Raw genomic sequence first — 13,424 nt, forward strand, 5'->3', positions numbered from 1 at the left:
ATTTTTTTAATATTTAAATTTATTCTTATCTATTTGTTACATGTGTTACTTGTATTTGAAAATTGAGTGCATTTTTTGAAAGAGAAAGTCATCCCAAAAAACCTAAAAGGGATAGTTTCCTTTATATATAGTGTAGAAGTATAGATTATTACCAGTGGAAAGCGGAAATACGTACATATCTTTTTGTTCTTTTTATTGCACTAACACGTCTAAATTATAAACTGTATTTTTTTTATAAAATTTTGAATTGATTAAAATTATAAGTATAAATATTTATAACCTTTAAACTGTAACAAACCCAACAAATCATGTTTAAATTTTTTCTTTAAATTGTAAAAAAAGATAAACATTTGTTTTTGACAAAACAAAATCAACTCATTTCATTAATAATAATTGTCTCAATACAAGATGACATGTGATCATGAATTTGGGGTCTAGCATAAGATAATGATGCTCTTGCTAACAAGTAGGCAACATTATTTGTTTGTCGCCTAATGAAACTTATCTTAAAGTTTTGGTAAATTCTCAAAGAAGCTTTGCAAATCTCTAGAATAGCGTCGGGCATGGAATTGGTATTGAGTTTCCTAGCGATGTCGTCAACCACTTGCTTGCAATCAAGTTCAATAGACACATTAGACAAACCCAAGCTACTGAGCAACTTTATTGCTTCCTTTAATCCTCTTGCTTCCGCCTCGTGAGGTTGTGGGAATCCTGGAAACCAAGTTGTCCTAGCTTTTATATATTCGCCATGTCTTCCTCTCAGACACATGCCAATGTCGTAACAGCCTTCCTCCTTGTAAATTTCTGCATCGATATTGCACTTTACCTTCCTCTCTTCTAGTTTCCTCCATCTACTTTGTTCATGTCTGAAAGACCCGTTGTTGTTCTTCTCTTCTTCTTCGCTACGACCCTTATTTGGACGAGCTTGCTGCCATTGCAATAAGGTTTCGCACGCCATATGGACAGCCATACGAGGACTTATATCAATATCACTCCAGAGCTTGTTGTTTATTCGCTTCCATATGCACCATAAAGTCATGACAAAAGTCAGACGTTGTTATTGAGGTAGTTGCTCGAGTAGCTGGAAAAATAGAGATACAAAACCATCCGTAATTTCCAAATTCTCCTCGATGATGTGTCACAGATTTGCTGCTTCCCATACTGCTTCCAATTGATCACAACCAAAGAAAACATGTCAATGTTTTTGTACGGCCTCTCACACATCACACACCGTTCGCTCCATTAAACGCCTCTTGTTTGCAAACGGTATCGCGTTGTTAGACATCCCTTGGTGACCCTCCATAAAAAAATAAAAAAACCTTCACTTTTTCTGGTGCTTTAAGTTGCCAAAGTTTCGTCCAATTTTCCTCTACACGCAAGTCACTATTATCAACGAGTGTTTCCATGATATAGCGATACGCAGAGCAAACACTATAATCCCCTTAGGGGTAAACAACCAAACTCGTTTGTCATCATTCACCTCATCAATAATAGGCATGGCTGCTATGTGTTGCACATCTTTATTGTTAAATAACATATTAATAATATGTCATGCTTCCATATATGTTCAATATGATCAATTAAATCACTAACTAACATATCCTCTGTTCCCATGGCAACCAGACTTGTCACGAAATCGTTACCACCATCGTGAATCCAAGGATCAGACCACACCCTAACTTTCGACTCATTACCCAACCGCCATCTGAGACTTCCTCTGACCACTACTTGTGAAGCGTGGATACTACGCCAAATAAAACTTAGGTTATGACCCAATTTAGCATTCACAAAATCCCCCCTTGAAAAGTATCTAGCTTTGAAAATTCGAGCAACTATAGTATCTTGGTTGGTTTTTGACCGCCAACCTTGCTTCCCTAGTATAGCAAAATTAAATCCATACATATGTCGGAAATCCATGCCACCATATTCCTTGCTCATAGCCACCTTCTCCCATCTTAACCAGTTAATTCCTTTTCCATTAATGTCGATTCGTGCCCCACCAAAATGAATTCAACATTTTTTGGAGTTCATCCGCTAGAGTTGTTGGTAAAAGAAAAGAAATTATATAGTACGTCGGGATTGATTGAGCAACAAATTTGCTAAGTGCCTCTCTTCCTGCTTTTGGGAGATGTTTTACTTTCCATGCAGTGGCGGATCTTAGTTGAGACCCATGGGTGCCATGGCATCCCCTGGGTTTTCAATATATACCATATTAGGCATATTATTTCAGCATGTTTTCAGTTGTTGCAGCGGTAAGCTAGCCTTACAGTCCCCCCAGTGGTCGCGAGTTCGACACTCACGCCACCTTTTTTTACATTTTTCTCTCGTATTTACGTTTTCTATTCAAAAAAATATGCTAGCAGGGATTCGAACCTGCACCCACTTGGTGCTTTCAAACAATTTAAACCACGATGGCAGATTATTATTTTTTCTACTTCTTGAAACTGATTTACATATATGTCATGGTTGTTTGGCACCCCCAAAAAATTTACTCAAGATCCGCCACTGTTTCCATGCCTTGAATTTTAAGATAAACATTTTTTTTACATTTTTTTTTGTCAAAAAAAATGTTTATCTTTTTCTATGACACAAATAATATAGTAAATATTGTAAATTTATAGTATATTTCAAAAGTTTCAAATATTTTGTGTCTCATATTTTCAATTGAGATATATCAAAAAAATATAATAGAAAATTATTATCATATTATTAGTAATTAAAATATTTGACTTGGTTTGGTAGACATGTTTTTAATTCCAAATTTTATAACCGCCTTCTGACCACATTATTAGTTGTTGCTATTTACTTGGTCAACATGCACATGTTTCTATTCCAATCCAAATATTAACGTTACACACTACCTGGTCAATACCACACTACTAGTATTTTACGGTTTTGTTTACCAATTTAATTGCCACATAACTAACATGTGTATCCAATTCAATGCATATAAAAAAGGGAAGAAACATGTTCATTATACAAGCTGAGTAGCACACATATTTCTCTAAAAAATCATTTTCTCTTCTCCAATAGAATGAGTTTCTTGGGTTACATCTTCCTGAAAATATTTTTCTTTGTCAGTTTTGTTTCCTCGTTTCCGCATCGAGAAGGATCTGTTAAATCCCGGGGGATTAACGTATTACGCGGAAAATCCTTAAGGATAGCGCGTCTCAGACTTTCATTGTTTTTTTTTCCGTCTTGTAGGTCTTTGGAATTGATTCTACAATTGGTTTGATTCGAGCTGTCCTAAGAAGGTGATAGTTTTGTGGTCGGTGATCTAATTCAACAACAATCTCAAAAGACCAAACCGTTCTATCTCCAACCTTACATATTAATCTTGACTGCACTCATCTACACCATGGCAAAATTAAGTGATGTTGAAAACTCTCTTGTGCCAAAATACTTGCAAGAATATGACTTAGGGCAAGAATGCAAGGAGTTGATACCCACATTGCCATTAGAAAAAGGATGGATTACATCCTACTTCCATCAATACCAAGGATTTTGGCTTGCCACAAGGATTCTCCAAGGTGTTTTATCTTGTCAAAAGAACTTTCAAGCCCTTGATACCGATATTCTCTTAGTTGCCACTCCTAAAGCAGGTACCACTTGGCTCAAAGCATGGACTTATGCTTTGCTAAACCGAAAGAAATATCCAATTATTCATAACAACCATCCTTTACTCACTTCCAATCTCCATTCTCTTGTTCCCTTCTTGGAGTATGACCTTTATTACGATAAAGATATTGTTCCCGATCTCGACTCATTGTCACCTCCAGGCTCCAAGACTCTTCTCTACACATATTCCATATGAATCATTGCCAAATTCTGTGAAAGAGTCAACTTGCAAGGTGGTGTATCTTTGTAGAGATCCTAAAGACACTTTTGTTTCACATTGGCATTTCACAAACAAGCTAAGAGCACAAAGTAGAGGAGCACTTCCATTACAAGAAGCTTTCGAGAGTTTTTGTAGAGGAGCGAGTTCTTTTGGACCGTTTTGGGAGCATGTATTGGGATACTGGAAGGAAAGCTTGGAAAGGCCGGAGAAGGTGATGTTTTTGAAATATGAAGAAATGAAAATGAATCCTAGTTTTTATTTGAAAGAGATTGCTAATTTTTTGGGTTGTCCATTCTCTGAAGAAGAGGAATCAAAAGGTATGGTTGATGATATATTAAATCTGTGTAGTTTTGAAAAGCTGAGCAACTTGGAGGTCAATAAGACGGGAAAAGTTTCTTTTGATATGGAAAACAAATACTTTTTCCGCCTAGGCCAAGTTGGAGATTGCAAAAATGTTCTCACAACTGAAATGATTAAGCAGTTAAACACTATCACTGAAAGTAAATTGGCTACACATGGGTTGAGATTTTTAGATCGAGTATGTTTCATTTCTGCGTTGAATTTAAAGCGTTTATATTTGAATACATTCGTGTAAAAGTTAATCGATCCCACTGTTTTACTACTGCATATTAATTTTATGACAAGCATGGACTTACACTTTACTGAAGTAATTCCGGGACATATGAATTTGATCCCACTAATTTTGCTACTGCAAGTTAAATTTGAGTGCAACATGATCTACTTCTTATATTTAAAATTCAATATATAAAATATCAAGATAGGTTGCTACCTAAGAAGCTCTTAGAAATAATATAATTCTTTAGGAAAAGGTTGCAAGTATCTAAACATATGCTGAGTTGCAAATGCTATGCAATTGTCTCATAGTTGTTATGAAGCTATGAACCTAAAAAATTATATCATCAAATCAATATTAATAGTTGTCAATAGACGATTGCATACAAGATGTTGCTAACAAAATATGAATCTATTGATCGATTAAAATAATGGTATAATAGGAAAAATAAACTTCAAAAATTCACTACCTTAATTTAGTGTTACCATTCTAAAGCAACACTTTGACCGAACGAAATGAGTACAATAAAAAAGTCTTTGGTATTAAAAGAAATCTAATTTCAATTTTATTGTTTAAAATATGGATTTTAATGGATTTTGATAGACTTTTCAATGAGTTTTTAGCTTTAAAAAGTTTTTCCTCATATCATGATATTTCCATGAATTCTCTCGTTTATAATTTCTTTTATGTTTTTATACATCTTTTCTCTCATTCCTCTCCCTAATATCTCTATTTCGTTTATGCCTTTATATATCTTTCATCTCTCCAATTTTCTCAGGTCATGCATGAGTTAGTGATATGTGCATATTTTAACCTCGGAATTTTATATTAAATAAAAAAAATGACTTAAGATTTGAATTGTCTAATTTTAATCTAACGATACTAAGATGATGGTTGTACCTAATCCGCTTTTTCTCCTAGACTTTTGTTATTAGTTTTATGCAATTATATCTCTCTCTTCTTTCTCCAATGCTCTCTCCTCCCTCATGCACAACCACACAAATGACCATTTTTTTTTTTCACTTCTTTCAATTTCTACAAAAATTTTGTGTCAAAAAAAAAAATTATAGCTATGTTTTTTCCTTTTCAGTCGTTGAACATTATTTTTCTTAGATGAATCGTCACACGGATAACATCAAACATAAATAAAAGTTGTCTACTTAAAAAAGATAACAATTTTTATCTCCAGTTTGTGATGTGAGATGTAATAACAATGATTTTTCAATCTACTTTAAGCATCCTTGGAAAAATATGATCAAGAAGATAACAATGACTAGTATATAGCTCGGAGTATCGAAAGAAAATTATATTGATTTATATTTTTTTATTCAACTTGATGTTTTTTTTTTTTGTTTGCATTGACACCTATAATTTTGAATGTTTACTAAAAATTTAAGGAGTTCTTTGAAATCATATAAGTTCGTGTACTTTGAAATATTAAGATTATGTGTTACAAATTCATTAAAATTCAAACTTATAATCTTTGTAAAAGATCTTAAAATCAATGCACTCCTACATAGTGTTTTAAATCTGCAAAACTGTCATCGTGAGCTTAACTCAATTGGTATGGACAATGCATAATATATGCAAGGTCCGGGGTTCAAACTCTGGCCATCACAAAAATAAATTTCAAAGACTTCTTTTGTTAAAATTGTCTCTTAAATTTCAAAGACTTCTTTTGTTAAAATTGTCTCTCAAAATCTTAATTCAATACCCGCTTAAAAATTTTATTTTGGTTTAACTGTACTTTTGACTTCCAAAGTTTGTGTGATTTTAGTTCCCCTTTTTTTTTAGCAATTTTATCCCCAAATGATTGTTCCTTTTGTGATCTGATAGTTTATCTCCGAATTTTCCTCCAAAATTACACCGAGGAGTCACCGTTTAATGATGTGGCACAAAACTCACATATTAATATAGAGTGACTTTTCTTTAAATTAAATATTAAAAATGTCAAAAATCAACTCATTTATGAGAGTGAAAAGAATGTCTACTTGTGTTTGTTTCAAATTATATTTGTTGATTCCTGAAAATAAAATGTTCGAAATATATATGCATATGTTTGTTACAAGTTTACTAAATTTTATTCCCGGTATAAAATATTCCTGGGAATAGACAAATTTTCCCAAAGAAAATGGTGGGAATAAAGAAAGTTCCCATAAAGATGAGAATAAATTCATATATAGTTACCTATTATAATCCATATTTTTATGGTTCCTAGAAATATTATAAAGGTAACCAAACATATTTTTCCTAAATATCTTGAAATAAAATTCTCATCTTTATTTCAAGGAATAAATTTGGTAAATTTAAAACAAACACACTCTATTCTATAATTTAATTTTCGAAGAAAAGTCACTATAAGTAGGAGAGCTTTGTCTACTAAACTAGATAGGAAAATACATGTCCGTGCAAATTACCATTTTGCCCTTATTGGGGGCATTTTGGTAAATCAATTAATGGGAGCTGCCTACCTATATATATTTGTTTTTTTGTTGATGAAGAAAAGAAAAAAAAAGAAGAAGAAGGAAAACAGAACGGGACAGAGAAGAAGAGGGGTGAGAAGAACGGGAAAAGAAGTGAGGTCGTGGGAGAGGAGAAGAAGAGAAAACGGGTACGGGAGAAAGAAGGGGGGACGAGAAAAAGAAGAAGAAAAACATATCCTCCTTCTTCTTCCTCAACTTGCATACTCCCTCTCACCCATAACTCACAAAACCTCCATTGTTGAGTAATTGAAGCTTTGCATGTATCATTTTCTTCTCAAATCTATCAACAGAAGTTACAGAGAATCAAGGTGAGTTGGGATTATTCAATTTTCGTTTTTGATTTGGCTGAACCACAAATACCCTTTTTTTTGTTTGATTGGGTTTTTGTGTTTTTGTTATTGTTAATGAAATTGTTAATTATGTTGTTAATGTTGTTGATTTAATTGATGTTTTTTTCCTAGATTTTTTTTAATCAATGGTTATTTTTTTTTGGGTTTCTGGAAATTTTTCTAAGAAAGAAGATTGATGCAGATGAGGAAAGAATTGATGCAGATGGAAAGAAGAAGGAAGAAGGGAATGCATTGTTCAAAGCTGGTAATTGTTCTGTTCTCAATCATGTGATTTTATTTAAACAAATTATTTATTTCAGATTTTTGCTTTATAAGTTATCAGTTATGACTTTTGTTTGATGTAAAAAGTGAATTGATGTAAAAAATAAATGGGTTGGGAGTGGCACTCACCAAGTGTTTGAGGTAATGTCTCAATAACAATACTAATTACTTGGTCAAAAAATCCAAAAATGTTTTTCCAAATTTTTTTTTTTTTGGTTTCGATGGTGATTAGGGTTGGATGCTATGAAGCCCCGATACCTGACACGATACCGATACGATACGATACCGATACGGCGATACGGGAAAATTTTCAAAATTCCCGATACGATACGGCCTCGATACGTTATTAAAAAATTAAATTTAAAATTAATAGTATAAGTGCACAATGTATAAACATAACTAAAAATGATAATAAACAAACATTCACATTAATGAAAATGATCAAAACAAGTGACAATTACATATTTTTTCCGCACAAATTAGATAGAATATAGCTAAACATCATTAGTACCATCCAAAGAGAACATCATAAGTACTATAAAAAAAAAAGAACATCTTTGTCTAATGTTGACTACTTAACAGTTAACACTAATTTATATCGAAAACAAACAGCAGAAGAAACGTAACATTAGAGAGAAGAGAAACAGAGTAGAATTCAATCAGTGGTAATGGTTAGAAGAGAGAATAGCTATTGCTATGTGGTGACGAGAAACCCTATTTTTTTAGGTTAGAATAGACAATATGATTTTGATAGCGCTGCCAGACTTGTAGTTTTATTTCTTATTATTTTATTTTTCTTTTTTTTTTAAAGGAAATATGTAAGACAGAAGTATAGGTGTCGGAGTATAAGTAAGTTGTGTCGGAGTACAAATTAGTCGTATCCGCACGTATCGGTCATTTTTTTCCTTCAAAAAATAAATATTAACTGCCCGATACTTCTCCGATACGCGTATCGGGACGTATCCGACAAGTATCGGTCATTGTTTTTCAAAAAAATAAATATTAATTGCCCGATACTTTTCTGATACGCGTATCGGGACGTATCGGGGCGTATCGGTATCGGATACGTGTCGGATACGATACTTCACCATTTTTGGAGTATCGGGGCTTCAGAGGTTGGATGTCTCCAGAAAATTGTTTTATTGATTTTAAGGGTTTGATTTTTTTATTAGGGTTTTGTTTTGATTTTAAGAGAAAGGTGTTTTGATTTGTTGGTTTGATTTTTTCGGTTGTGTCTTTATTTTAGAAGGTGTTTTCACTTTTGATGATAACCTCTAATTTCTTTAATCAGGTAAACAACATATATGATAATGAACTTAATTCTGGTAAATACCTCACGACAGGTAATGAGGACTGAGGACTTATGAGTCGCCTATGGAATCCAGGTATCATAAACTCCTCTGCTTCTGTTCATTTTTATTTCAAATATAGATGACTGATTTTCTATTTTCATTTTCATGTAGTAGCTTTGGATTGATTTGAATTCGTTTTTGTTTCAGATTTTTTCAAATATTTTGATTCCCATAAAACGTGTGGATCAGGATTCTACTGTTTATGAGCTTGGTTTCCATGTTGAATTTTAGTACAGAAATTTAATCTATGCAATATCTGTTGTTTTTGCATCGACACTTTGGTTTTGTAGCTTGCTTGGATTCTGTAGACGCATGTCTCCTTGTACTAACATACTCTTTCTTGCACCAGGTGGTAGATACCCATGGACATTTGTTGGTTGCCTTGGGGTATGGTTTATGGCCGTTGATGGTTCTTATCTCATAAATTGTCCAGACATTCATCTTAGCAGATTTCTGTTGCTATTATGTCAAGAGGTTAGCATAGTTCGTACAACCCTGCATTTAATCAGGTCTACTTCACTATTTTTTAAACAAATGAATTGCTATATAAATTATTGTTGAAGAGTTTTTAATAATTAAATTTCTATTCCACAGTTAATGACACATTAATGTTTATGACTCTAATTCGACGGCGGATGAGGCTGCATCAATACTCATAATTTCGCCATATCTTTCTAAAAAAAAAAAATCATTACATTTTTCAGGTGGAGAACATCCTGGTTATTGGACATAGTCGCTGTGGCGGAATATCAAGGCTTATGAGTCATCCAGAGGATGGGTCTGCTCCATAGTAAGACATGAATTATAGCATTCCAATGTATTGTATACTGTTAGAGTTGCCAAGCACAAACTCTGAGTTCCTGTTCACGTTTGGAGTACCTTGTCGTAGCTGTTACAGTTTCTATTCTGCTCTTTTTCTGAAAGCCATTGTTGTGGCTCTGTGCTGAAAAGAACCTTGCAGAGTTTCCTCTGTTTCTGCAAGTATTTAAGAAGCGCAAGTCTCTTGGTGCCTTAACGATGGTAAGTTTTTTTTTAGTTAAGATTTTCATTTGAAACTGAATGATTGTTTGAGTTGATTTGTATAGTTCGTAGTTCTGATTATTGTGATTTGGACTGTGTTGAAAGATATTTTAATTTGTTGATTAAGATGATGTGAGTTGTGTAGCTAAATCTGATGCATTATGATCATATTTTTTAGAAAAATCAATCAATTTTAACTTCAATGTGAATGGCAGTGTAATTATGAAGAGAAAAAAATAGTGTATGCATGTCAAATTTTGTGATGTTCAACTCAAGTTTCAGTATTTTCGCATGGAGTATAAGAAAATTGGATCTATAGCAATAGCACTTTTCGCCGGAAGCTAATGAGGAATCAAATGCTGTTACAAAAGCATCTGCCATGAAAGGTATTGTTACAAGGCAATGTCTGTAATTCTTTTGGTTGATACTTCAAATTGTTTAATGCTCATAAGTTTTTACTGGTACTGGTTACTGAATCATAACAATTGTCTTGGATGGAAAAGGATATTGATGAGGTTGGAAAGATTGCACATGTGGTCAAAGCAAAAATTGAAGCTATCAACATAGAAGTAATGTGATGCTAGCTGAATATTGTTTTAGCATATTTCAGTTTGTAATATAGATTTCAAATATGGATAAAAAATAGTTAACCGGGATATGTTTTATGCAGAATCTAAACAATAGACAAAAGCCTGGCTGTGAGAAGGGAACCTGGACTTGGGGGATGGTACAACACTGTCAGACGCGCACAAGGATGAAGTGGTGGCCACCAAGCTGTTTCAATCTCAACAAACGCTGCTGCCAGCAAGTAGCGAACAGAAGGTCTGTCTTGACAGCAATTTTCCCACTTCGCAGATGTTATGTAAAAGTTGACAATAAAATAGAGAACTGATAGGTGAAACTATTGTTGGTTATTCCTTTTTTATAGGAGGTAAAGATATTTGATGGAATCTAATGTGAGAAATTTGAAGATAGTATATTGATTTGGTTCATTCATGTATGCATTTGTTTCAGTGTTTGCCACCTAAGTTGGATAATTGTTACTGAAGTTTTGACATTCCATGAGGTTTCTATTTTTTTATTCAACCTAAAATATTGGAGTCTTCTTATAAAACTTGGATGCTTTGTTACCAGGAAAATAATTCAAAGGAAAATAGGCAAGTATCCAGGAATATAGAACATCAATGCAAAATAATTGAAGAAATTGTTGGTTATCTTTTTTATGTTGGACTTGCATTTTATAGAGTTAACTATTTGGTGTATATGTTTATTAGCATACTTGATAAAAACAATTTAAGAAGCTAAATATTTACTTTTCCTTGAAATTGCAGTTCCTTGACTACAAAGTTCGGGGATCTTGACAGAGTTTCTCATCAATGTGTATGTTATGTTGCAGAGACAAAGAATACAAGATGAATATCGTGTGGTTGTGGAGAGAAGAGTTATTACAAGTATGAGCATTTTAGCCCTTTGATAAAGTTAACTATGTTGCACTACGGTAGTACTATAGAAATTTGCTGGCTTTCTCATGTGATGTCACCAAAATTCATGATATACAAAGTTTTTTGATCATACGAAATTTCATTATATATGAAATTCATGATATGCACAAGGTATAGAAATTGCTAATTGATTGCCTGTATTTTGAAATGTAAACTTTGAGAAAGGAGAATGAAAGTTGAGATCCTTTTGGTCACACTTATTCTGCAGCAAGTTCATTTACTTTGGTATGACTCATGGAATGAGATAGCTTTTTGGCCACAAAGGTTTGAACATGTAATTTTGGTCTTAGATTTATTTCTTTACATTGATTGATTTTATTGGGACATTTATAATCCCTTTTGTTGTTACTAAGTGCAGGTGAAGAACAAAGATTTGAAATTGAAAGTTAAATTCAAAATTTGAGTAGAAGTTCGATAGTGGTTCAAAGTATATTGATGATGAGTGGTGAAGAGGTAAATTCTAAACACCCAAACAAATAGGATCCCTTCTCTATGTATTAAATTCTAAACACACAATGTATATAATTTTTATCTAAACTCATTGTGTGCTTTTCTTTGCTCATATGAATAGTTTGTTTAAATTACTTGCATAATAAGTTATTTAATGTTGTGCATGTTTGTTTGCTTTTTTCTTTTCCAAGCTGAGATGAAGGGAATAATATCAGCTTCTGTTTTATAATTTCAAGGGATGTGGGTGTTGTGACTTGCTAGGAATAATAGAGTGTTTAATAGCCACAACCCGGATCTCGACTAAATTGTGGATGATATCAACGTTTTGTCGTGGCGATGGTCTTTGGATATAATCTTTATGCCTCTGTGTCTGTTTTACGAATGGTGTTGGTGCCCTAGGGAATGTCTTTTGCTGCTGGTTTAACTGTTTGGAGGTTGTCTGGCGTAAGGGAGAGGGGGGCTGCTTTTGGTTTCCAATTAGCAGCAGCTGTTTTTCTCTGCTGCTGTGACCGTGGACCTGTTGTGTTGTTGTGTCCGTATAGCTGCTGAGGGGCAGCAGCTGTGTCTGTTGTTTCTTTTTCATTTTCTGTTATGGACTCTGGGTGTATTTGCGGGTGATTTATGGAGGTCTTAGGGTCTTTCGGTTGTTTGGGTTAGTTTGTGATTAGTTTGAGCTATGGTTGTGTATTTTGGTACTCATTTGACTGAATTACATGCACATAACTTGCTTCTGTCGGATTTTGGGGGTTTGGAGGTTTAGCTTTTGCTTCTGTTATGGGTTGGGTGTACCGTCTATATGCGGCACCTATTGTACTTTTCTTTCGTCCATTCCTTGCATCTTGCGAGGGTGGCGTTAATAATATTTCTCCCTTTAAAAAAAAATGCAAATGGGGTATATGCTTATGCATCAAGGACACTATACTCTTCCTGTTGATCTATATTAAATAGTGGAGATTGACTGAACAAGGACTTCTTGCTGATCTTATCAAAACGTATTTTAGAAGCTTTATAGCTAGCTGCCTTTATTTACAATATTTTAAAATTTTCATACCATGATATGGTCTTGATAAAAAAAAAATACCATTAGGATTTATATGGTCATTCTTTTTCCCTATCTCCCACTTCTACCATATACACTCAAATCTTTTAATCCAACAATGGTTATAAAATCTGAGTCAAAAAAACAATGGTTATACATTAAAGTATATGGTCAATTATAATTAACAGAAACTGCAATAACCCAGAAAAGCAACACAAGTGTCCTTGCGCCAAGATGGGTAGACTTGGCAGAGGAATTATAATAAGAATGATGCAGAGCCTGAAATGAAACCCTTGGTCTGCGAACTCTACTTATAGTTGTGAATGCATACAAACATAATCATCTTGGCGACATAAGTGGATGGCAAAAACCTATCACAATAAAGTATCAAAAGATCAACTTGGGTATAATTTCATATACCCACACAGTCCAGATGACATTATGTTTTCCTTTAAAGAACCAAAGTAAATCAAAGAGTCTGATTTACTTTACTGTGAATATAAGGCTATCTTTATTTACACCCAAAATTTCATCATATACTTTTTGGTAGTTATC

The 13,424-nt window shown here is 33.5% G+C and overlaps 1 protein-coding gene, 1 non-coding gene and 1 pseudogene across 51 annotated transcripts; 2 read left to right on the plus strand and 1 right to left on the minus strand.

The window, feature by feature from the left end:
• Positions 1 to 370: 370 nt before the first annotated feature.
• Positions 371 to 1,938, minus strand: LOC146900049 (uncharacterized). The gene is made up of 2 exons (XM_085736899.1): positions 1,594 to 1,938; positions 371 to 1,015 (listed from the first exon to the last, which is right to left on the minus strand). Exons 1-2 carry the CDS (start codon positions 1,936 to 1,938, stop codon positions 371 to 373), a joined length of 990 nt encoding a protein of 329 aa, XP_085593025.1.
• A 1,343-nt stretch (positions 1,939 to 3,281) lies between these two features.
• LOC146900050 (cytosolic sulfotransferase 12 pseudogene) lies at positions 3,282 to 4,575 on the plus strand (annotated as a pseudogene).
• A 2,338-nt stretch (positions 4,576 to 6,913) lies between these two features.
• Positions 6,914 to 12,793, plus strand: LOC146900051 (uncharacterized). 50 transcript variants are annotated; one of them, XR_015024031.1, is made up of 12 exons: positions 6,914 to 7,203; positions 7,410 to 7,489; positions 8,798 to 8,891; positions 9,208 to 9,367; positions 9,563 to 9,878; positions 10,094 to 10,264; positions 10,382 to 10,447; positions 10,549 to 10,700; positions 11,275 to 11,329; positions 11,589 to 11,644; positions 11,739 to 11,833; positions 12,022 to 12,793. It is a non-coding gene; the product is annotated as an uncharacterized LOC146900051 (transcript). The 50 variants fall into 50 exon arrangements; XR_015024021.1 differs by having other exon boundaries at positions 10,155 to 10,264; positions 11,546 to 11,644; XR_015024028.1 differs by having other exon boundaries at positions 10,161 to 10,264; positions 11,542 to 11,644.
• Positions 12,794 to 13,424: the final 631 nt, after the last annotated feature.

The sequence above is a fragment of the Medicago sativa genome, chromosome 8 (assembly GCF_051527215.1).
Source record: "Medicago sativa cultivar Bolivia chromosome 8, Bolivia_mono, whole genome shotgun sequence".
Classification (NCBI taxonomy): domain Eukaryota; kingdom Viridiplantae; phylum Streptophyta; class Magnoliopsida; order Fabales; family Fabaceae; genus Medicago; species Medicago sativa.